Below are 25,444 nucleotides of genomic sequence, written 5' to 3'. Positions count from 1 at the left end.
TTTTTTTTTCTGAACCCAAAGTGTATAATGGCTTTAACCACCATGGCCCAATTTCATAGAGCTGCTAAGCACCAAAATTTGCTTAGCATGAAATTTCTTCAGGATTATCGACTAAATTTCCATTTGTTGCATATTGCTTGTTACTGTATTCAGCTGTTGTTTGCTTATCCTGAAAATCACGCGGAAATTTGGCTGGTTATCCTGTTTTTATCAAGGAAGAAATTTCATGCTTAGCAAATTTTTGTGCTTAGCAGCTCTATGAAATTAGGCCCAGAACTTGAATGCAATGCTCTAAACTGCATGCCTATGACATCCTATGTCCAGTGATTCTTCTATTTCTTCTTCAAAGCATGCAATGTATATTGAATACGTTTTTATGGTTTTCTTAAATACACAATATTTATTTTATTGATTGTTTTCAGTGCTTTATTGTTTCTTGTTTATTTTTTCTTACTTGATGATACCTGTTACAGGCATGCAACTTTTCCTCGGCTTAGCTGATTTCCACTTTTTTAAATCTCAGTTTTAACATTCAAAATTATTATTACTATTTTTAATATTATTGTTATTGTTATTTATTTGACCAATACAAGCAAACCAAAGTTACAACTGCACAAGAAAGAACAAATTGAAAATTGAAAAATACTATACAAAATCATTGAAATTTTGTAATTTTCTATTTTGGTGAAGTTACAGTTGCATGCCTGCTGTTAGTAATCAATAAATAAAAATAAAAATCAATAATTAATACGTCGTCTGTTGACAGGAGACAACCCGTGTAAGGTCTATAATGGAGGATGCACACATCTCTGTCTAGCGGTGCCCGGTGTTGGAGTAGGCTCAGTCAGTAGAAAATGTTTGTGCCCAGATGATTTCCGTAAGCAGATTGGACCAGACGGCTCGGAATCCTGCCTTTGTGACCATGGCGAAGTACTGTTGCCCAATGGAGACTGCAAGAGAAGCGGTAGGACCATCTTATGTATTTGGTCACCTTTAAAGATACTGGACATTATTAACAGGTGTCAAAGATCAGTCTTCCCACTTGGTGTATCTCAACATATGCATAAAATATCAAACTTCTAAAAATTTGAGCTCAAAATTTGACCCCTGTCACACGAAGTTGTGTGCTTTCAGATGCTTGATTTCGAGACCTCAAATTCTAAATCTGAGGTCTTGACATAAAACTTGTGGAAAATTACTTCTTTCTAGAAAACTATGCTACTTCAGAGGGAGCCGTTTATCACAATGTTATATACTATCAACCTCTCCCCATTACTTGTTACCAAGTAGGGTTTTATGCTAATAATTATTTTGAGTAATTACCAATAATGTCCACTGCCTTTAAGCTTATGAATTTATGTCAGAATTTTGATTTCACATTCGCAGGAAGTATGAACTGGTCTTTATTAAGATGGGCTCCAAGGTTTAATTTCAGTTTGTGATGCACTTACTTTCTAAATAAAAACAGTCCTTATAAACATGTGATAAATTACAAAATCTGTAAATCTTGCCTGAGGGGATCTGCCAACTGTCCTTGTTTCTACAAAAATTTCCCTGAAAAAAAAACCCCCAATAAAACGAATCCCAATTTTGGCCAAGAGTTAGACTTGCAAAGTCTGTACTCAACGAAGCCTTTCTATATTTCTTTTGTAAAGGCACTGGACACCTTAAGTAATTTTCAAAGACCAGTCTGCTCACTTGTTGTATCCCAACATAAGCATAAAATAACAAGCCTGTGAAAATTTGAGGTAAATTGGTCATGGAAGTTGCGAGAAAATGATGAGAGAAAGAACACCCTTGTTGGACAAATATGTGTGCTCTCAGATAGGAATATCTTTTATTATTTTAGTGAGAAATTACCTCTTTCTCAAAATCTATGCTGCTTCGTAGGGAGCAGTTTCTCACAATGTTTTATACTATCAACAGGTCTCCAATAAGCTTGGGTGATATTGATTTATTTTATTCAATATAACTCGATATAATTGCGATTAATTAAATTTGACATCATCTGTCTTCAAACTCCCAGTGAAAGTTGTAGACATGGTAGAAGAGACAGTCACAGCATAAGAGAGGTGTTCTAATGACTTATTCTTCTGGTTTTACTCCAAACCTATGGGGTGCAAGATGTCTCAGCTAGAAAATACATCCCGATATTGCGATAATAAATCGATATCGCGATATATCGCGATATATCGCGATATATCGATATTTCGATTAAAACCAAATCCATCCGATATCGAAATCGTTTCCAAGTTAGTATCGCGATATCGCCCAAGCCTAGTCTCCAATGCTTGTTACCAAGTCAGTTTTTAAGTTAGTATTTGTTTTGAGTAATTACCAAACGTGTACCTTCCCTTTATGTAATATAACGCTTGCCTTGTTTGAGTAAATGTTGTTTCTTCTCCTCTTTCTGATACTAAGGTTCAACTTGTGATCCTGATCAGTTTGCTTGTGCCAATCAAAACTGTATTCCACTGCCTTGGAGATGTGATCGAGATAATGACTGTGGCGACATGAGTGATGAATTGAACTGCCGTAAGTTTGACGTTTTTTTTTTGTTACGCTTTTTTTGCTCTTGAATGCGATCACATTGCTACAAAACTCAATCCATGTTGGAATAACCCGGATAATTTCAGACCTTTATATCTTGTGTGGCGTAGGGGTTCGATTCCCAGCATAAGGACATATTGTGAGTAGTGATGTGCGCTGTGTCTTTTTCCTTAGCAGCTACCAATTTATACCCCTGGGTAAAGAGAAGCACTTACAGTAAAGAAGTGTCATGACTGAATGATAACATGCATCTTAAATTCAATGCTCTAACTAAACCCAGACAACAAACCACCCATGTGGACACCTTGTGTCAGGACTCTGGACTGCGTCGGGAAGTGCTGTGTACAGCAATGGAGGACCAACGTGTTTGGAGATCATCCGATGCTCCGCATCGACTGAATGATACCACTCGGCCATGACAAAAAAAGAAAGCAGTTGCTGAATGAAGAAAGAAATAGTTCAAACTGTGTCCAATCGTTTCTTTTGATCGTCTCTTTTATTTGTCTTTCGCTCACAGCGTATGAAGATTGTCACAGTGATGAGTTTAAGTGTGGATCTACTGGACAATGTATTCCACTGAGCTGGAAATGTGATGGTGATAATGACTGTGGTGATATGTCCGATGAGCCAGATGAATGCAGTAAGTGATTATGGATCACAGAGAAAAAGTAGTCCCTATTTTTCTGGGGGTTGAATCTAACAAGGAACAGTTTCCATTTTTTTTAATTTAAAAAAAAAAATTTTTTTTAAACATTATTATTGATATTTTTAAAATTTTATTTATTGTATTTTTTTCTGGGTGGGGGTAGGTGGGAGGGAATCTAAATACAAAAAAACAAAATCTAGGGGTAAATCTAGAAAGGAACTTTTTTTGGGGGGGGGTAGGGGGGGCTGAAAATCTCTGATGGAACTGTCCACTATTTTCTTGGAGAGGGTGAGTCTAAGAAGGAACTATTCCTTTTAATTTTCTTTTCAGGGGGGGGGGGGGGAGGGGTGGGGAGAATCTCCACTTAGTTGTGTGATATTTAACGTAATTGTACCTGGATTGATCTTAAGACCAAGGAGAGACTGTATTGAAGGTTGTGTTTACACCTGTTTTGCTTGTGAATCATACTCCGCTTGGCAGCAAATACAATGCAATACAATACAGGGCAGGCCTGTGATATCCGCTTTTTTTATTGATCAGGGTGTATTTTTATTTCCTTTTTGTATTTGTTTTTTCCTAATTTCTTTCCCCAGAATGCTTTGCCCCCTTATAGAGGCCTTGCCATGCCTTATGTGAACTCGGCAACAGTAATGTACAATTTCAATTACGGGAGATAAGCCTAGTTACTGGATCAATGGGGTGCCCCAGTTCGACCAGCATAAAGTGCGTGAAGCGCGCTCACTTGACGTTACACGATCATTCTTACATCATGTAGTGTTTCAGCTCTTTTTTTGAGGGTCCACTCACAGGCCTGACAATGAGCCTTTATAAAGCACGCGCCATTTCATTTAAACAGCGCTTTAAACAGACAATACCAATGCAAATAATGCAAAAAATAAAAGTAACTTACAAAAAAAAACACTAAAAGCACTAAGGAAAAAATGTGGTTTTGTAATAATAATAATAATAATAATAATAATAATAATAATAATAATAATAATAATAATAATAATTACGACGACGACGACGACGACGACCATTACCACGACGACCACGACCACGACGACCACAATAATAATAAAGACAACAACAATAATAAAGACAACAACAATAATAAAGACAACAACAACAACAACAACAACAACAACAACAATAATAAAGACAACAACAACAATAAAGACAACAACAATAATAAAGACAACAACAATAATAAAGACAACAAGAACAACAACAATAATAAAGACAACAACAATAATAAAGACGACTTTTAATGTGCATGTATCCACCCTGCTGGGTGTTCAAGGCGCAGACAAGGTGCTTTCTTGAAAATAGGCAGCGAACGTTTCCTTCTTCCATTTTCCCCGCAGCCTATGAAACGTGTACCAGTGGTCAGTTTACCTGCGCCAACCATCGTTGTATCCCAATAACCTGGGTATGTGATGAAGATGATGATTGTCATGATGGCTCTGACGAGATGACGTGTTCATCTACACCAGGTAGATATTCTGAGTGACAAACCTTAGACAAGTGAAGACAATCTGATAGACTCTGGCAAATTACATCAATGGTATCTGAAGGATTCTGGCAAACTCCTTCAATCGCAAGGGCCTAATTTCATGGCTCTGCTTACTGTAAGCACAGAATCGGCGCTTACGGAAGCAGGGAATTCTGTGCTTACGGTAAGCATATTTCACATCTCACCGGTGCCTGTTGGCTTCTTGGCATGCGTACTATATATTACTAGGCATTCTATGCTTACAAGGCTAGCGCAGAAATTCAGCGCTTGCATGTACGCGGGGAATCGTGATCGTAAGCACAGAATTCGACGGTAAGCAGAGCCATGAAATTTTGGGCCCTGTTGACTCAGGATGCAAGCTCTTGTCAGGTTCTAAGAAGAACCAGAATTATTTGTTTATATAAGATGATGATTGACATGATGGCTCCGACGAGATGACGTGTTCCTCTACACCAGGTGTGTACAGGGCCAAATTTCAAAGAGCTGCTAAGCGCACAAATTTGCTTAGCATGAAATTTCTTCGTTGATGAAAATAGAATTAACAACCAAATTTCCTTGAGACTTTCTGGATAAGCCAACAACGGCTGAATACCAGTACCAAGAAATATTCAACAAATGGAAATTTTGTTGGTAACCTGTCTTTATCAAGGAACAAATTTCATGCTAAGCAAATATTGAAGATATTGATAGTAGAAAGCTTCCCTGAAAATATTACTTGCTGAGGTGCTGTAGTTTTTGAGAAATTAGTAAAACAATGTCATGAAAATAGTTTTTGATTTTTGGGGTTGAACAAAGAATTGACTAGAGTGGGATTCGAACCAACGACCTCCGGATTAACGTGCCTGCGCTCTACCAACTGAGCTATCTAGCCCTATATTGGCGGTGTCCCTATTTTGTCAATATCTTTGTTCGGGGGTGCCAGTCAGAAGCCATACAACCGTTAACTGCCGTGTAGCCAGGGATCACACCCAAATTACGATACAACCTGGGAAGCGGCAGCTAGGGGATCACCTTAAGGGGATGCGACTTTTTGTTTCAGATATCAATATAAACCACAAGGGAAACTGACTGGGTATATTTGTAAATGATTTTTGGGGTTGAACAAAGAATTGACTAGAGTGGGATTCGAACCAACGACCTCCGGATTAACGTGCCTGCGCTCTACCAACTGAGCTATCTAGCCCTATATTGGCGGTGTCCCTATTTTGTCAATATCTTTGTTCGGGGGTGCCAGTCAGAAGCCATACAACCGTTAACTGCCGTGTAGCCAGGGATCACACCCAAATTACGATACAACCTGGGAAGCGGCAGCTAGGGGATCACCTTAAGGGGATGCGACTGTTTGTTTCAGATATCAATGTAAACCACAAGGGAAACTGACTGGGTAAATTTGTAAATGATTTTTGGGGTTGAACAAAGAATTGACTAGAGTGGGATTCGAACCAACGACCTCCGGATTAACGTGCCGGCGCTCTACCAACTGAGCTATCTAGTCCTATATTGGCAGTGTCCCTATTTTGTCAATATCTTTGTTCGGGGGTGCAAGTCAGAAGCCATACAACCGTTAACCGAAAATAGTTTTTGTCTCACTGATCATGAGACGAAAATTATTTTAGCATGTAAAAATGTATTTTCATGACATTGTTTTACTCATTTCTCAAAAGCTACAGCACCTCAGCATCTAATATTTTAAGACAAGCGTTCTATTATCATTATCTTTAAATGGTGTAGGTTTAATGTAACTTTGTGGACATTGTGTTTTGTGTTACAAAAAGTACCCAAATCCTTTAAGCAGCCCTGTTTGTGCATAGCAGGTAGGTACTCTTGGTTGCCCGTTGACTTGGGATGAAATGCTTTATAGAAGTGGTTGACCGTCCATCCATTAATCAACACCTTTTTCCCCCGCTATATTTAGTTCCCACAACGCATTACAGCGGGACATGTAATTCAAACGAGTTTCAGTGCACCAGTGGACGCTGCATCCCTGGGAATTGGAAATGTGACGGTGACAACGATTGTGGCGACATGTCAGACGAGCCGCCAACTTGTGGTAAAATGTCACTTTTCTGTCACTGATATTCTTATCCTGTATTATTTAACTTTAGGGACGGTGATGACTCTGTTTTTAACCGTGACTTATTAATTTTTTTCACCTCAAATAAAAAAATAATAATAATTAAAAAGTAGTATATAATAAACTGCTCACAAAAAGTAAGGAAACTTTTTTCAATCCAGTATATTTGTTATTATTTAATACTCTCTTTGTATGTGGTATATATCAATGCAAAGCTGAACTGTTCCTCTTTAAAATGATACCACATTTGCAATGATTACATGTTGCTGGACTTGACCACGTTAATGAGAATGAGACAAGGTCACAAATCAAATGTGCCCAAATTAGCAATTTTGTGTTACTGTGTGAACAATCAAATTGACACTGTAATTCAAACAAGCAAGACAACTGATCTTAATCCACTTTATTGAGACAAGAAGTTTGGTATAGAGCAAGACAACTTACTGATCTTAATACACTTTATTGATACAAAAAGTTCGGTAAAAAGTGGATGATCCGAAGGCGTTGATGACAGCCTGGCACCTTCTTCTCATGCTGCACACAAGTCTTGTGATGCGCTGATGATGAGGGATGGCGTTCCATTCTTCATGAAGGAACCTGGTTAGGTCAGCCACAGTTGATGTGTTGGTGGTTCTGGCGCGGACAGCGAGGCCAAGCTAGTCCCACAGATGTTCCATGAGATTCAGGTCTGGACTGTTAGCAGGCCTATCCATCTGGTGCACCCCAACATTTTTCAGGTAGTCAGTCACCAGTCGGGCTCGATGGGGGCGAGCGTTGTCATCTTGAAAGATGGCATTTGGTCCAAGAGTCTGCAAGTATGGGACTGCATTCGGCTGTAGAATATCGTCTTGCAAATACCCATCAAACAAGGTGTTTTTCATGAGATGAGGGTAAATTATGTCCGATGAGCTCACTGGTTTAAATCATTGTGTAAACCATTAATGGTTTTGAAAAGTTATATCGTTTCGATTATTGAGCATTACCTATTGACAATTCACAGACAACAGTAATTTTGGCACATTTGATTTGTGACTTTGCCTCATTGTTATTCGTGTAGCCAAGTTCAGCAACATGTAATCATTGCAAATGTGGTATCATTTTAAAGAGGAACATTTCAGCTTTGCATTGATATATACCATATACAAAGAGAGTATTAAACAATAACAAATATACTGGATTGAAAAAAGTTTCCTTACTTTTTGTGAGCAGTTTATTTGACCATTGAAGAAAAGATCTCATGCCTGTGCAGGTTTTTAGGTTTTCAGTTGAGCTTGCAGCCTATGAGGTCGTTCACACACAGTACTCAAGTTGGTTTAACTCGGGTTCAACCCGATCAAATTTAACTCTGTGTGTCTGAACGGTTCTAAAGTTAGTCCGAATCGAGTTCAAGCCACAAAAGATAGACCGTCCAGCGAGAGGGTTTATAATTAGACTGCTCTGGTTTGTCTTTGAACACTGTGTGTGGACAGAATAAAAAAGATCACATCCGGTTTAACTCACAACAGAAGACCTGTTGACCTCCGTAATCATCATGTAAACACACGGTGACCAATGAACAGGACAATAAACCGGATGTTAGAGTTACGGGGTCGCATTTGCTTTGACCTCTTAAAACCAGAGATAAACTGTATTGGTTTAACGCAAGGGAAAAACATTTTTACGACCACCTCGAAAGTTAAATCGGTTCGGGTCTAACTTATAGTACGCTGTCTGAACAGACCCTATCACATCCCTCTCTGGGGGCTGAGTCACACTGCAGCGATAACGATAATGACTTAAAGTGAACACATTCTATTGGTTTAATTGCTCCATGCAGAAATACAGCCAAGCTTATTCAACCAATCGAGGGGGTGCATTTTTACCATTATCGTTTTCGTTCTCGTTATCCCAGGGCTATATTACATTTACCCAGGGCTCAAGTTTTTAGACAAATCAACAAAACAGCATTCGCTTGTAGCGCAAAAGAAATTTGGAATGTAAATTTAATATACAACATTGAAATTAAATCTTTGCCTACAGCCAGAAGGACTTGCAACCAGTTCCAGTTCAGCTGTGTTGGAAACAACACCTGTATTTCGTTGGGCTGGGTATGCGACGGTTATGATGACTGCGGTGATGGAAGTGATGAACGCTCATGCTGTAAGTACCCCTTTCACACCAGAGCAATTTAGCAAGGGTCCCTTGTTATTATACAAATATTGACTGCTTCGAGTGCTATGGTTAAAACTATGACTCCTGAGGTGATCCCCGGAGCGTTCTATTTTCCCGAGGCGAAGCCGAGGGAAAATAGAACGCTACGGGGATCACCGAGGGAGTCATAGTTTTTAACCATTGCACGAGTAAAAGCAGTCAATATTTGTTTTATAACACCCCAAACATTTCTAAATACTGTACTATTATTATTAAGTTACAGACCTGAATGCTACAATCCACGGACGACGCGAATACAGATTGCATACACTTTTACTTACTGTGTTGCATGTAGTGTCGTGCAATTCGAAGTGGTTACAGACTATTAATTTATAATCCTCGTACACGCACAGGACGTCTGGGTACTGCACGCCATGTGCTAGTCTGTCGGACTAGCGCATGGCAAACTGGCGCTCTATCACACGGCCGTCGTCTGGCAAAACTAAGACATGTCATGTGACGCGCTCTTAACCAATGAGCAGGCAGAATACTTGCAAGGGGTGTTATAATATTGGTTATTGTCAAAGACTAGCCTTCACAGTTGGTGTATCTCAACATATGCATAAAATAAAAAACCTGTGAAAATTTGAGCTCAAACGGTCATCGAAGTTGTGAGATACAAATGAAAGAAAAAACACCCTTGTAACACTAAGTTGTGTGCTTTCAGATGCTTGATTTCTAAATTCTAAATCTGAGGTCTCGAAATCGAATTTGTGGAAAAATTACTTCTTTCTCGAAAACTACAATACTTCAGAGGGAGCCTTTCTCACAAGGTTTTATACTATCAACCTCTCCCCATAGCTCGTTACCAAGTAAGGTTTTATGATGAAAATTATTTTGAGTAAATACCAATAGTGTCCACTGCCATTAAGAGAAAGTTTGGGTGTGGTTCTGTTTGCGTATTTCTTACTTGCATGTATTTGTTTTAATGTTTGTTCTATGGTTTGTGTACTTGTTGGTGTGGCACCGTCTTTTTTTGTGTGGGTTTCGTTGTGATATTTTTATTCGTATCAATTATTAGTGTTATTTTCATTTTTTTGTAGTTCCACATAGTTTTATCTGTTTTTAATGACAACTGTAAATGGCGAATATACGCTGATGGATAAAATAAAAAACAACATATTTTAATGGCATTTTTTCCGGTGTATCCTTTCAGCAACCAGTTCAACTGAAACCATGACCACATGGTGGTTCCCTGAGGGCTCCTGCTCACCCTCTGACTTCCACTGTCTGAACGGAAAGTGTGTCTACGCAAGCTGGAAATGTGACGGAATCACGGATTGCGAAGATGGCTCCGATGAATTTGACTGCAGTAAGTAATAAGGTCTAAAGAAACAAAAACATGTTTAGTGTCCCCACCCGCTTCCTTTTTAGAAGCAGCCTCCTTTTTAAATTTTTTTATTTTATTAATTTTTTTATTTTATTAATTTTTTTATTTTATTAATTTTTTTTTACAAAAAATGAAATAGCCTTGAAACATCCTTTTTTTAATGATTTTTAATTTTTATTTTAGCGCTCTCAGATGAAAATAATATGCCTTGGAAAATTTCCCTTTTTTTTCTTCTTTTTTTTGTAATGAAAAAAAAAGGGGATAAGTTTAAGTGATCTGAGACAACAACAAAAAAATGTTGAAAAATAGCGAAGGAACATTAACAAAAATTCCCTCCTTCCTTTTTCCAAAAGAACATGAACTCTTTATGTTATTAAAACCTTGCATATGGTCTTGGCTGTGCTATGGAGAACCTCACCTTTGCCTTGGTCCTTTGTTGCGCAGCCACCTTCCTGCTCCTTGACACAATTTTATTCCCTATTTTGAAACTATTTAATTTTTTTTTTTTTTTTCAGTGACCGGTGAGCCGACTTTTTCTCCCGACCTGACGTGTTCATCATACCAATTTCAGTGCAACAGCGGAGCGTGTATTCCAGCCAGATGGGAATGTGATCGGGACAATGACTGTGGGGACTGGTCAGATGAATGGAATTGCCAAGAATGTAAGCATTAGACAAGGTGCTGGCTGGCTGGCTGGCTGGCTGGCTGGCCGGCTGGCTGGCTGGTTGGTTGACTGGCTGGTTGGAGGGTGGATGGTTGGCTGGTGGGTGGGTGATTGGTTGATGGGCTGCCTGGCTGGTTGGGTGGTGGGCTGGCTGTCAGACTGGCTGGTTGGTTGGTTGACGGGCTGGTTGTTAGGTGGTTGGTTGGCTGGTGGGTGTGGGCTGGTGGGTGGCTGGCTGGTTGAATGACTGGCTGGCTGATGGGCTGGCTGGCTCTTGGGCATGCTGGTGTGCCAGCTGGTTACCTGACTGGCTGGCTGTTGGGCTGGCTGGCTGGTTGACTGGCTGGTTGACTGGCCGGTTGGTTGACCGGCTGGTTTGTGGGTGGTTGGTTGGCTGGTGGGTTTGGGTGGCTGGCTGGTTGGATGACTTGCTGACTGATGGGCTGGCTGGCTGGCTCGTGGGCTGGCTGGTGGGCCAGCTGGTTACCTGACTGGCTGGCAATTGGGCTGTCTGGCTGGCTGGCTGGCTGACTGGTGGGCTGGCTGGCTAACTGGCTGGTTGGCTGGCTGACTGGCTGGCTGGCTAGCTGACTGATGGGCTGGGTGGCTGACTGGCTGGTTGGCCGGCTGGTTGGCTGACTGGGTGGCTGTTGGGCTGGTCAGGTGGTTGGTTTGCTGGCTGGCAGATAAGATACATGTAAGACCTTTTGACATTCTAAAACTTATGTTTCTAGTAAACGCTAGTTTAAGAGAAATTACCTTGATGCACTTACACAACAATTAGAGTTCCCCAAGGATCAATACTCAGTCCATCATAAGATAGCTTTATGTCTTATTCTCTTTCAGCCACTACGGTGCCAAGTACGACGGCTTCCTGTTACTATTGGCAGGTACCTTGCGGACCAGGAGCGAGTGTTCGATGTATCTCCTCCAGTTGGGTCTGCGATGGTGATAATGACTGTGGGGATGGAAGCGATGAGAGGAACTGCCCAACAGGTATAGACGATAAGGGAATAATAATAATAATGGAAATAATGGACACTTTTATTGCGCCGGTATCCGCTGCAACAGCGCTCATGGCGCTGCTCTACAAAAGAACAACCAACAAGCAATGAACTAGCATAACATAATAAGAAAAATAAACTTAACAAAATGCCCCTCTGTGTAGATGAGTTTTTAAACTGTTCTCTGAATATGTTAAGTGAGTTGGAAAGTTTCACAGTTTCAGGTAGGGAGTTCCAAAGCTTCGGTGCTGCACTCTGAAAACTTCTACTCCCCCATCCATGATCGTAAGCCACGATGTCCTGGGGTTTATACCTGCACAAGATCACTTAAATACATGTATGATGGGGCATCACCTTGTAAGATCTTGAAAATAATGAGGCACAGTTTATATTTTACCCTTTGTTGGATGGGGAGCCAGTGCAAGCCGGCTAGCACTGGTGTGATGTGTTCCGTTTTCTTGGTGTAAGTGATCATCCTTGCTGCAATATTCTGTAATCATTGAAGACGAGAGAGTTGTGTGTTGTTAATTCCATAGCAAAAAGAGTAGCGACCAGTTCTTAAATGGCCGTTTAAAACCAGCAGGGTCGTTGCCTTACAAACCCCATGGCCATGGCACTGCAAGGTTTTAAACGGCCATTTGCAGGAAAATACTGAATGTTGAAGCCCATGCTTGAGCATCACTAAGTGCGGATATGAGCGTTAAATAAAAAAACACTATTATTATAAATACTTTATCACACCCCTAGGGGTATATCAAAGCGCTCAGTATTTGTTCCTGTAGGTATGTGGAGCTACATTTTGAAGTAGCGTCCTGTTTTACGGCAATTATGATTGCAATGTGATGTTAATGGTTTGTCTCTCATCACTTTCTAGTGAGTGAGGCATAGTCCAATAACCATTATCTCCTTTCTTTTCTTCTTGTTTTTTTATCGTGGGATGGTCTGTTGAAATAAGCCATTGGCTATCCCTAGGGATGTTATGCTTGTTTTTCATGAAGTACATTGTACTCCTTAAAAACAAAAAAACAAAAACAAAATTCCTTTTCAGCACCATACGTAGTGTTTTTATAAGGTATACATAAAGGATACCCAAAAATGCTTTGTCTTCAGAAATTCAAAAAAATATTTTTCTCCATGACAGATTTGCCAACAGATTATCCAATTGTTTACACCACCATCACAACTTGCCTGCCTGAAGCTTTCCGATGCGCCAATGGGGAGAAATGTATTCCGATGAGGTACCACTGCAACGGGTATTACGACTGTGAGGACAACAGTGATGAGCAGGGTTGCACTGGTAAGTATTCTTCTTCTGCTAAGCAACAATAAGCAGGATACCAGTCACATTGCTACATACTAGATGGTATTTCACGTGGTAACCTTTTTGGGGTAAGCATAGATGAGCAGGGTTGCACCGGTAAGTATTCTTCTTCTGCTAAGCAACGATAAGCAGGATACCAGTCACATTGATACAAACTAGGGCCCAATTTCATAGAGCTGCTAAGCACGAAAATTTGCTTAGCATGAAATTTCTTCCTTGATAAAAAAATTTGTTGCTTTTCCTAGTTACTGGTATTTAGCTGTTGTATGCTTATCTTGAAAATCATGTAGAAATTTGGTTGGGAAATCCTGTTTTTATCAAGGCAAACATTTCATGCTAAGCAAAGTTTTGTGCTTAGCAGCTCTATGAAATTGGACCTAGATGGTATTTCACGTGGTAACCTTTTTCTGGTCAACATAGATGAAAAGGGTTGCACTGGTAAGTATTCTTCTTCTGCTAAGCAACAATAAGCAGGATACCATTTATAGATGCTACATGTACATTCTAGATGGTATTTTAGCTGGTAGCCTTTTTCTGGTCAGCATAATTTTGTTGTGCTTAGCTTTTTTTGGTGTTCTATGAAATGGGTCCAAGTAGTAAATCGTATATTATTTTATTTCTTTATAGTGGGTACTACCACCGAACAACCATGTGCTGGATTTAAGTGTTTAAGAAGTTCTGGATGTTTGCCGTCTTATATGAAATGTGATGGTAACATAGACTGTTGGGATGGATCGGATGAAGCCGACTGTAGAAGTAAGTGTTTAAAGACACTGTACACTATTGGTAATTGTCAAAGACCAGTCTTCTCACTTGGTGTATCTCAACATATGCATAAAAAAAAAATGTGAAAATTTGAGCTCACTCGATCGTCAATGTTGCGAGATAATGAAACTTGTCACACGAAGTTGTGTGCTTTCAAATGCTTGATTTCGAGACCTCAAACTCTAAATCTGAGATCTCATAATTAAATTCGTGGAAAATTACTTCTTTCTCGAAAATTATGTTACTTCAGAGGGAGTGTTTTTCACAATTTTTTTTTACTATCAACAGCTCCTCATTACTCGGTACCAAGTAAGGTTTTATGCTAAAAATTATTTTGAGTAATTACCTATAGTGTCCACTGCCTTAAATAATAATAATATCGAAGTCTTATATAGGGCACGTATCTACCAAACAAGGTACTCAAGGCGCTGAGTATATACAAACTTTCAGTGAGAAAGGTTATTGCCGTGATGAATTCTGAGACCCAATTACTTAGCACCTTATAAGGGTTTACAAGGTGCTTCGGCGCATACAGCAGCCACAGCCAGGAACACCGGGGCGAACCCCTTATCTTTTCAATTAGTGCACTGGGTTCTTTTACATCCGTTGCACAACACATGGGACCAACGGCTTTACTTCCCATCCGAAGGGTGAAGCAATGGCTAAGTGTCTTGCGTAAGTGTCACGGCTGGGGATAGCTACATGTATGTTTACCATAGAGCTATTTATATTGACTAGAACGCTAAACTTGTTCTGCGTTTAGAAGCCATCCTGGGTGCAGACATGTTTGATGTGGTGCTTGACCTTGGAACAGTTTCCATTTTTAGAGAACAAACTGCCCATTTGTGTACGAATGCATGTACCTCTGCTATTAAATAAAGAATTCAAACTGATTCTAGCTACCAGGCAGTCTCAGTGGTCTAGTTAGTAAGCCATCTGCTCCAACTGGCAAAGGTCGTGGGTTCGAATTCCACCAGAGTAATTTGCCTGTGATTTTTCACAGAACTTGGGAAAGTACCGTATATGGTGCTTACACACACCGGTGTGAGGGTAAAACCAAATAACACAGTTATATCTGGCTATGAATATTATATTTCAAAAATCTGTCTTAGAATGTTTGCGTCTGTTAAAGCACCTTGGAGACCTATTTAATGGTAGATACATCAGCTGTTTAAGACCAGGCCTCAATTTAACTCATGGCACCCACTGGAATTGCTGTGTTGCCCTGTACTTCTGCTGTAGTTCCTTTAGCAAAATTTCAATAGGCCCCTTGCATTGCCCACCATCTTTTATTCAAAGTGCAGGCATGAAAGGCTTTCATTGGCTGATAGCCATCTGCAGCGCCATCTGCAGCGCGTACACGCATTCACTTTTCCATTGTTTAACGAACAAAGATGGTGGTCAATGACCTCGTTTGCAATCCATCTATACGAATTGACATTTCTTAGAGGTGGCTTAACCAGATTTGCTGTACCCCTTGGAGCCAAGCTCAAAACCTGCAAGACTATATTTATTATGTCAAATAATAAAAGGTTTTTAATCCCGTATTTGCTTTGTAGGTGACGAATACCAAGTCTCCGGTTTCAGTGCTTCTGCCATTTCTTCTACCTCTGTTAGAATAGTTTGGACCCCACCTTCCCATCACCCTGCACAATATTCTTACACTATCACCGAACGGTAAGCAAGAAACCCACAAATTGGGAATAATATTTCACAATAATCGTCTCAATACGTTTTTCACTATTCGTACACCATCATCGAACGGTAAGCGAGAAACCCACAAATTAGGAATAATAATAATAATAATAATAATAATAATAATAATAACTAGTTCTTATGTAGCGCATTTCACAATAATCGTCTTAATGCGCTCTATACAATAGTGCCCTGGTCATATCAAGACTTACCCAATAATATTCCTTTCTCAGCTCCCTGGGTGACAACCTGGGCCCAATTTCATAGAGCTGCTTAAGCACAAAATTTTGCTTAAAGCCACTGGACACTTTCAGTACAGAAAAAAAAAAATTCACAGATTTACGAATAACTTACAGGGTTTACAGAAGGTAATGGTGAAACACTTCTCTTGAAATATTATTCAATAAAATGCTTCTACTTTTTGAGGAAACATTACAACAATATAAATTCTCGATATCGAGAATTACAGATTTATTTTAAACACATGTCATGACACGGCGAATTGTGCGGAAACAAGGGTGGGTTTTTCCGTTATTTTCTCCCGACTCCGATGACCGAATGGGCCTAAATTTTCACAGGTTTGTTATTTTATATATAAGTTGTGATACACGAAGTGTGGGCCTTGGACATTACTGTTTACCGAAAGTGTCCAATCGCTTTAAGCAAAAAAATCCTTGCTTCGTAAAATCAGATTACCGGCTAAGACTCCACTCAATTGTTATGCTAAGTAAACAACAGCTACATGTAAATACCAGTCACAAGCAATGTACATGGCATGGAATTTTGGCCAGTAACATGTGTAAAATAAGCGAGCTAGTTTCGGGCTTAAGCAAATTTGTTTGCTTAAGCAGCTCAATGGAATTGTCCCTCTGGGCAACTGTAGCGCTCCAAAGGCTTTTTCATACACAATATCAACCTCTACCCTCACAGGTACCCATTTATACCCTTGGGTGAAGAGAAGCAATTATAGTAAAGTATCTTGCTCAAGGACACAAGTGTCATGACCGGGAGGGGGAAGGGACTAATGTGTACTCAATATTTCAATGTTAGGGTAAATTACTGGTAGACAAGAAATAGTTTCTGCATTCTTCTGAAATATTTTCTGCATACTTTATGTCCCTAAGCATTTTTCGCTTAGTCCAGAAATGCGGTGCTTACCCTCTTAGTGGAGAATAGTGACCGTAAGGGAAAACTTTTCTGGTAAGCAGAGCCATGAAATTCAGCCCTGTTCATAAACGTATCAGACTTTTTCCTCCACCGAACTGTTTTGCAGAAAGTAATGCTTAGCAAATTGTCTGCTAAGCATAAAAAGGGAGGGGATTCAGTCACTAAATAAACAGTATACTTTACAGATTTGTTTCAGCTTGCAACCTGTTTCTGCTAATCAAAAGTTTTTTAAAACTCTTGCTTAGCAGATTGCTAAGCAGATTGCTAAGCACTTAAAAGTGCTGAGCAATTTGTTCCTGCTTATCAAAGTAAAAAATAAGAAAATGGAGAAACAGTAAAAAGCAGTACACTTAACGGTCTATGTAACTTTTGTAGGACAAAAAACACAATGTCCACAGATTTACACTAAACTTACACAGTCTCATGAGACGAAAATTATTTTAATCATTTACAAACGTATTTTCATGACATTGTTTTACTCATTTCTTAAAAACTACAGCACCTCAGAAAGTATTATTTGAAGGGAAGCTTTCCACTATCATTATCGTCAAACCCTGTAAGTTTAATGTAAATCTATGGACATTTTGAAAAGGTACCCTTACCCAAATCCTTTAAGATGGTATCCCGGTTGGTAAACTGTTTCTGCTAACCCTGAGTTTTGATTGCTTAGCATTTTGTTGTGTTTTCTTCCACACAGGCAAATTTTTGTTGGTAGCAGCATGGTTGAAAACACGGTTACCGTCCCTTCTACAAGTTTTTCTGAATACTATTGGGATAATCTGAGTCCAGGTTTTGAGTACCAGTTCACGATGAGTGTTGTCGTTGGGAATACACACTACAAGCCTGTTGATTGGTTTACTGTGTACCTAGTGGAAGATCAAGGTAGTTATATTTATATTCATTTCATTTCTCGGGTAGATAAACAGTACAGTTGTGGAAGTGTCGTGGCCGAGCAGTTAAGAGCACCGAATTCAAACTCTGGTGTTTCTGATCAGCAGAGTGTGGGTTCAAATTCCCCAGTCGTGACACTTGTAACCTTAAGCGAAACACTTAACCATTGCTTCGTCCTTCGGATGGGACGTAAAGCCATTGGTCCCATGTGTTGTGTAACGCATGTAAAATAACCCAGTGCGCTTTATCGAAAAGAGAAGGGGTTCGCCCCAGCGTTCCTACCTGTGGCTGCTGTATGCGCCGTAGCACCTTGTAAACCCTTAAAAGGTGCTACATAATTGGGTCTCAGAATTTTTAACTTTCAATAACCTCTCTTTCTGTTGAAAGCACCTTGAGAACCTTGTTGGTGGGTACGTGCTGTATATAAAACTTGATATTATTTATTATTATTACAATAATGCAAGTGATATTTGAAACTTAGCATGGTGGAAATACAATCTAGTTAGGTTTGCGGTAGCACCATGTAATGATAATCTGTAAATGAGTTGGGATGGTTCTGAAAAGAACCGTTGGTTTCAACTCAACGCTTTGATCAGTTTGCTCTGATCATTTTCTGGAGAAAGCTGGAGAAATCATTACATGGTGTTACTGCAAACCTTTCTATATACAATAATGCACACCAATGAGTTGAAAACATTAAAGGACTTGGGTACTTTTTGTAACACAAAACACAATGTCTACAGCTTTACATTCAACTTACACAGTTTGAAGATAATGATGGTAGAAAGCGTACCTTACAATATTACTTGCTGAGGTGCTGTAGTTTTTGAGAAATTAGTAAAACAATGTCATGAAAATACTTTTTACATGCTAAAATAATTTTCGTCTCCTGAGACGGAAATTATTTTTGTGACTTGTTTTACTCATTTCTCAAAAACTACAGCACCTCAGCAAGTAATAATTTCTAAGGGAAGCTTTCTACCATCATTAACTTCAACTGTGAAATCTGTGGTCGTTGTGTTTTGTGTCCTACAAAAACTACACAGACCTTTTAAAAGAGACAGCAGTGAGTAAGTAAAATACAAAGGAAGGAAAAAGGAACAACCTTTGGACAATCTGGAAATTGTGTCTAAAATACCTTAAAAATACTCCATAAAATATTTCTAGTTCAGGCCTTTGTGCATCACCAAGCTAATCCGCATCATCAGTACTTATGCAGCATCAGAGCCCAGCTTTCTCCAGAAGGCGATCAGAGCATACTGATCGAAACGTCGAGTTGAAACCACTGATTCCTTTCCGAACCACCCCAACTCATTTAGAGATAGTCATTACATGGTGTTACCGCAAACCTTTACTAAAGCGTATTTCCACCATGCAAAGTTTCAAATCCTACTTAACAAATTTTAATTGTTTTCCAATGACCAAATATCGTGCCTGGTGGATACGTGCTGAAGCTAGAATTGTAAATTTCTTTAAATTTTTTTCAATTTTTTTTTAAAACAGTTCCTGGTGTTCCAAGATCTCTTCAAGTTTCGTTGGTGAACATAACTACAGTGAAGCTTCAATGGAGTCCTCCTAGTGTAGTACATGGCCCATTGACCAGTTACAAGGTAATAATATGTCAATTTCCCATTAATAATAGTGGCTTCTTAAATAGCACTCAGGTCAGTCACGCAGTGATGCTCATGGCGCTTCCAACACTATTACCCCTGGTCCCATGGCCTTTAATCATTCCTTAAAACCATCTTAGCTCCCTGGGTAGTCAGGGGTCGAAATTGCCACTAGCCCGCTAGCCCGGGACTACCAGAGTTACGGCCGGGCTACTGATTTTTCCAGTTTGATAGCCCGAAGGGCTAGTGGAAAAATAATGCCAAAATCATCATCACAAACAATAAAGAACTATGTTATTGATGTATTGTAAAGTTTGAGCCGCCTCGCGAGACATAATGTGTCTTTCGGGCTACCAAAATCTAATCAGGGCTACTAAAAATTGTTGGTCACTAGCCCTGCTGACTACCATGGAAATACACTTAATTTCGACCCCTGGTAGTATACAGCCCTTGCTGCCAAATATGTAGCACACTAAGCTAATCAATCACATGAACCAACTCGGCTCTCACAGGTACTTATTAGGAGTAGATGTAGCACACTAAGCTAATCAATCACATGAACCAACTCGGCTCTCACAGGTACTTATTAGGAGTAGATGTAGCACACTAAGCTAATCAATCACAAGAACCAACTCGGCTCTCACAGGTACTTATTAGGAGTAGATGTAGCACACTAAGCTAATCAATCACATGAACCAACTCGGCTCTCACAGGTACTTATTAGGAGTAGATGTAGCACACTAAGCTAATCAATCACATGAACCAACTCGGCTCTCACATGTACTTATTAGGAGTAGATGTAGCGCACTAAGCTAATCAATCACATGAACCAACTCGGCTCTCACAGGTACTTATTAGGAGTAGATGTAGCACACTAAGCTAATCAATCACAAGAACCAACTTGGCTCTCACAGGTACTTATTAGGAGTAGATGTAGCACACTAAGCTAATCAATCACAAGAACCAACTCGGCTCTCACAGGTACTTATTAGGAGTAGATGTAGCACACTAAGCTAATCAATCACATGAACCAACTCGGCTCTCACATGTACTTATTAGGAGTAGATGTAGCACACTAAGCTAATCAATCACATGAACCAACTCGGCTCTCACAGGTACTTATTAGGAGTAGATGTAGCACACTAAGCTAATCAATCACATGAACCAACTCGGCTCTCACATGTACTTATTAGGAGTAGATGTAGCACACTAAGCTAATCAATCACATGAACCAACTCGGCTCTCACATGTACTTATTAGGAGTAGATGTAGCACACTAAGCTAATCAATCACAAGAACCAACTCGGCTCTCACAGGTACTTATTAGGAGTAGATGTAGCACACTAAGCTAATCAATCACAAGAACCAACTCGGCTCTCACAGGTACTTATTAGGAGTAGATGTAGCACACTAAGCTAATCAATCACATGAACCAACTCGGCTCTCACATGTACTTATTAGGAGTAGATGTAGCACACTAAGCTAATCAATCACATGAACCAACTCGGCTCTCACAGGTACTTATTAGGAGTAGATGTAGCACACTAAGCTAATCAATCACATGAACCAACTCGGCTCTCACATGTACTTATTAGGAGTAGATGTAGCACACTAAGCTAATCAATCACATGAACCAACTCGGCTCTCACATGTACTTATTAGGAGTAGATGTAGCACACTAAGCTAATCAATCACAAGAACCAACTCGGCTCTCACAGGTACTTATTAGGAGTAGATGTAGCACACTAAGCTAATCAATCACATGAACCAACTCGGCTCTCACATGTACTTATTAGGAGTAGATGTAGCACACTAAGCTAATCAATCACATGAACCAACTCGGCTCTCACAGGTACTTATTAGGAGTAGATGTAGCACACTAAGCTAATCAATCACATGAACCAACTCGGCTCTCACATGTACTTATTAGGAGTAGATGTAGCACACTAAGCTAATCAATCACATGAACCAACTCGGCTCTCACATGTACTTATTAGGAGTAGATGTAGCACACTAAGCTAATCAATCACATGAACCAACTCGGCTCTCACAGGTACTTATTAGGAGTAGATGTAGCACACTAAGCTAATCAATCACATGAACCAACTCGGCTCTCACATGTACTTATTAGGAGTAGATGTAGCACACTAAGCTAATCAATCACATGAACCAACTCGGCTCTCACATGTACTTATTAGGAGTAGATGTAGCACACTAAGCTAATCAATCACATGAACCAACTCGGCTCTCACAGGTACTTATTAGGAGTAGATGTAGCACACTAAGCTAATCAATCACAAGAACCAACTCGGCTCTCACAGGTACTTATTAGGAGTAGACCTGAATTTTCTAATGATGTGGTCGAGTGGTCTGGGTCACAGGATCAAAGCTCTGGTGTTGTCAGCAGCAGAGTGTGGGTTCAATTGCAGCCCTGGCCCAATTTCCAATTAGGAGTAGACCTGAATTTTCTAATGATGTGGTCGAGTGGTCTGGGTCACAGGATCAAAGCTCTGGTGTTGTCAGCAGCAGAGTGTGGGTTCAATTGCAGCCCTGGCCCAATTTCCAATTAGGAGTAGACCTGAATTTGCCTTTGATGTGGCGTGGCTTGGTTGAGGGGTCAGCTTAACTTACTCTCCTGAAAAGATCCATTAAAATTGAAGGATCTTGATCCTGTTCTGATCCTGCTCAAAGACACTGGACAGTGGACACTATCGGTAATTGTCAAAGACCAGTCTTCTCACTTAGTGTATCTCAACATATGCATAAAATAACAAACCTGTAAAAATTTTAGCTCAATCGGTCGTCGAAGTTGCAAGATAATAATGAAAGAAAAAAAACACCCTTGTCACATGGAGTTGTGTGCTTTCAAATGCTTGATTTGGAGACCTAAAAATCTAATTCGGAGGTCTGGAAATCAAACTTGTGGAAAATAACTTCTTTCTGGAAAATTACGTTACTTCAGAGGGAGCCGTTTCTCACAATGTTTTATACTATCAAGCTCTCAGCATTACTCGTTACCAAGTAAGGTTTTATGCTAACAATTATTGTGAGTAATTACCAATAGTATCCAGTGCCTTTAAGATATGGGTTTGATCCACCTTTCTGTAAAAATTGTTAATACATTTGTAATACATAAATCATTTTTATTATATTTATTTATTAATAAATGTATTTTTTAAAACATCTATTTGTGCTCTAGTGTAAAGATGGTCCCATGGTGCACTGTTTATCTTATAATTACTTTAAGCAATGGTGTCTAAGAGTGATACCCCTTGTTCCTTTTGTGATTAATTGATTGATTGATTGATTTGAACAGGTGTCGTACAGGGCGATTGGACAATGGGTCGATCCAGACCCAATTGTAAAGACCGTGCCACCCACTCAAAGCTCACTGCTCATTGGTGGTCTGACAACACGGACGTTGTATGTGTTCCAGGTACAGTATATGTTTCCCTTGAACCTTTTTTGAAGAATGTGCAGGCACAATTCTGCTATGCGCCAAATTCTGCGCTTACGTTGTGCTAGCCTTGTAAGGGTAGAATGCCTGTAGTACGCAAGCATACAAGCCAAAAATTCCCGATTACCCATGAAAAACGCTTGGCGTTAGCACAGAATTCCCTGCTTGCGCAAACGCCAATTCTTTGCTAACGGTAAGCAGAGCCATGAAGTTGGGCCCTGCAGCCGATTTCACAAAACTTTACGCATCTGCGTAAGTCCAGTTGCGCACGTTTATTACGCAAAACCCTACACTGGTACTGCAGGATAAAACACTGGTACCGGTGTGATAACGCATGTTAAATTTTGCAATATTCCCTGAAGCAAAAAAACAAACAAACATGTTTTTAATAGTGTTGTGCCTCTTTGAAAAAGGAAGGAGGGCCTCTTTTTTTTTCTAAGACAAATTTTTAAAGACGACGGGCTCAGCTTTTTTTTTTTTTTTTTTTTTTGCATTTGCATGAGATCGTTAAATTGTATCCTCTTTTTAAAAAATTTGAAACAAATATTTTTTCATTTTTTTTCTCATTAAAAACCCCTGGAGGCAGCCTTTTAAAAGAAAGCCAGGAGGCGGGGACGCTAAATATGTTTGTTTTCTTTTTTATCCATTTGACCTAATTGTCTGTTTTATGAATTGAAGGTGGCCGCTAGAAACGCAGCAGGCATGGGATCGTATTCACCAACTGTGAACATCACAACAACAATGAATCCTGATCAAGGTACAATGTCAACCAATTCAAAAAGGCCTGGGAAATCTCCGCTTTAGAGTGGATATACATTTTATTTTTTATTAGGCAGATTTTTTATTTTTTATTTTTATTTTTTATTTTTTTTTTTTTGGGGGGGGTCACAATCTCCCCCTTCAATAAGCTTGGCATGCCGTATAATAAGCTTGGTAACAATACTGTACAACTACATAAAGCAAGATAAGTTACTGGAATAATGGGGTGCCCTAATTCGACCAGAGTAAATGCGTGACACACCCTCACTTGACATTACACGATCATTCTATGTACATGTATGAAGCATCATGGTGTCATGCTTTAAACGCAGTGGAATACAACCGTGTTGTTATAGATGCCAGTATAACCTTTGTGGTGATCCAGTTGTGTCTAATAACCTCATTATAGATATCAGATTTGTCCTTTTTTGCACAGATGTTTTTTTAATATATTTTTTTATGCAAGTCGCCTGACACACAAAGCCTGAAGGCCACTTCAATGTGTGTGCTAAAATTTTTGTTCCAGAGGACGTTGTCACCTACTCCTAGGGCTGAAACAGGGTTACCCTCTTTACAGTCCATACAGATGTAGGCTTGGGTATCTTTGAAATTGTTGCGCTATCCAGGATCCTAAAATACCGGATTTAAACAGCCACAATGGTCTAGTTTGTAAGTCATAGCTCTAGAGTGGCAAGGCCGTTAGTTTTTAATCCCACCCCTGTAATTTGCTTGTGATTTCGTTTACAGAACTCTGGTAAGTATTGAGTGTACAGTGCTTACATACATCGGTGAAATAAAACCAAAATAAATGTTCTTTCTCATGGATGCAAATTTATCATCAATTAAAACTTGTTTTTTCTTTCTTTTTCTTTTCAGCCTTATTGTAGATGTCAGGTTTGACCTTTTTTTGCACGGATTTGACCTCATCGTGTTGATGTCTTTATGTCTTTTGTTTCTTTCTAGATATCATTACAGCTCCTACTGGTTTGTCCGTTGACGATGCAACAGATTCTGGAGTTCATTTGAAATGGAAGAAACCTAGAACATCAGCTGTTGTCAATGTAAGTAAGGTGTCAGATCTTTTCTCCCCCCCCCCCCCCCCCCCCCCCGCCCCCTTGTATCCCACCCAGTGTCTTAAAACCACTTGAGCAACTGGTTGTATCTTCTGGAACCAAACATTAAACACAACCTTAAACTGGGATTAATCGCCCATTATGCTCCCATGGAAGTATGGTCAGGGAGATGGCTCAGTAAGCTATTAATCCTAACTGCTTCAGTAACTTTATACTAACAGCTCCAGACCAGCCAGGGCCCAATTTCATAGAGCTGCTAAGCACATAAATTTGCTTAACATGAAATTTCTTCCTTGATAAAAACAGGATTACCAACAAAATTTCCACCTGATTTATAGGATAAGCAAACAACAGCTGAATACCAGTAACAAGCAATATGCAACATATGGAAATCTGCTTGGTAATCTTGTTTTTATCAAGGAAGAAATTTCATGCTAAGCAAATTTTTGTGCTTAGCAACTCTATGGAATTGGGCCCAGGAAACTGGTCTGGAAGACATATGGGGTGGGATGGATGTGAATATCAGGTGAGCTTATCAGGGGCAAAAGTATCTCATGCCTAAACTGGCTTTAGCTTGTTCATTTGAAATTCTTGTTTGCTGTGGAAGTGTTGTAGCCAAGCGGTTTAGAGCACCACATTCAAACTCTGGTGTTTCTGGTGCAAGACACTTGACCATTACTTCATCCTTCAGACGTGCGCTACATGTATATAAGACTTTGATATCATTATTAT

General features: G+C 39.6%; 1 protein-coding gene across 1 annotated transcript in view; it reads left to right on the top strand.

The window, feature by feature from the left end:
• The window catches only part of LOC139951862 (sortilin-related receptor-like), a 65,622-nt gene that overhangs the window by 28,842 nt on the left and 11,336 nt on the right, over positions 1-25,444 (top strand). The window contains exons 19-35 of the mRNA XM_071950929.1: positions 767-964; positions 2,422-2,535; positions 3,068-3,190; positions 4,564-4,692; positions 6,628-6,762; positions 8,806-8,925; positions 10,133-10,288; positions 10,822-10,968; positions 11,817-11,966; positions 13,116-13,271; positions 13,923-14,051; positions 15,620-15,737; positions 17,620-17,804; positions 19,317-19,423; positions 22,740-22,859; positions 23,559-23,637; positions 24,603-24,700. Coding sequence (XP_071807030.1) covers positions 767-964; positions 2,422-2,535; positions 3,068-3,190; positions 4,564-4,692; positions 6,628-6,762; positions 8,806-8,925; positions 10,133-10,288; positions 10,822-10,968; positions 11,817-11,966; positions 13,116-13,271; positions 13,923-14,051; positions 15,620-15,737; positions 17,620-17,804; positions 19,317-19,423; positions 22,740-22,859; positions 23,559-23,637; positions 24,603-24,700 — 2,264 coding nt within the window. The remainder of the gene's footprint in view (positions 1-766; positions 965-2,421; positions 2,536-3,067; positions 3,191-4,563; positions 4,693-6,627; positions 6,763-8,805; positions 8,926-10,132; positions 10,289-10,821; positions 10,969-11,816; positions 11,967-13,115; positions 13,272-13,922; positions 14,052-15,619; positions 15,738-17,619; positions 17,805-19,316; positions 19,424-22,739; positions 22,860-23,558; positions 23,638-24,602; positions 24,701-25,444) is intronic.

Source organism: Asterias amurensis, chromosome 19, assembly GCF_032118995.1.
Source record: "Asterias amurensis chromosome 19, ASM3211899v1".
Classification (NCBI taxonomy): Eukaryota; Metazoa; Echinodermata; class Asteroidea; order Forcipulatida; family Asteriidae; genus Asterias; species Asterias amurensis.
This window is presented reverse-complemented; position numbering and strand designations above follow the sequence as displayed.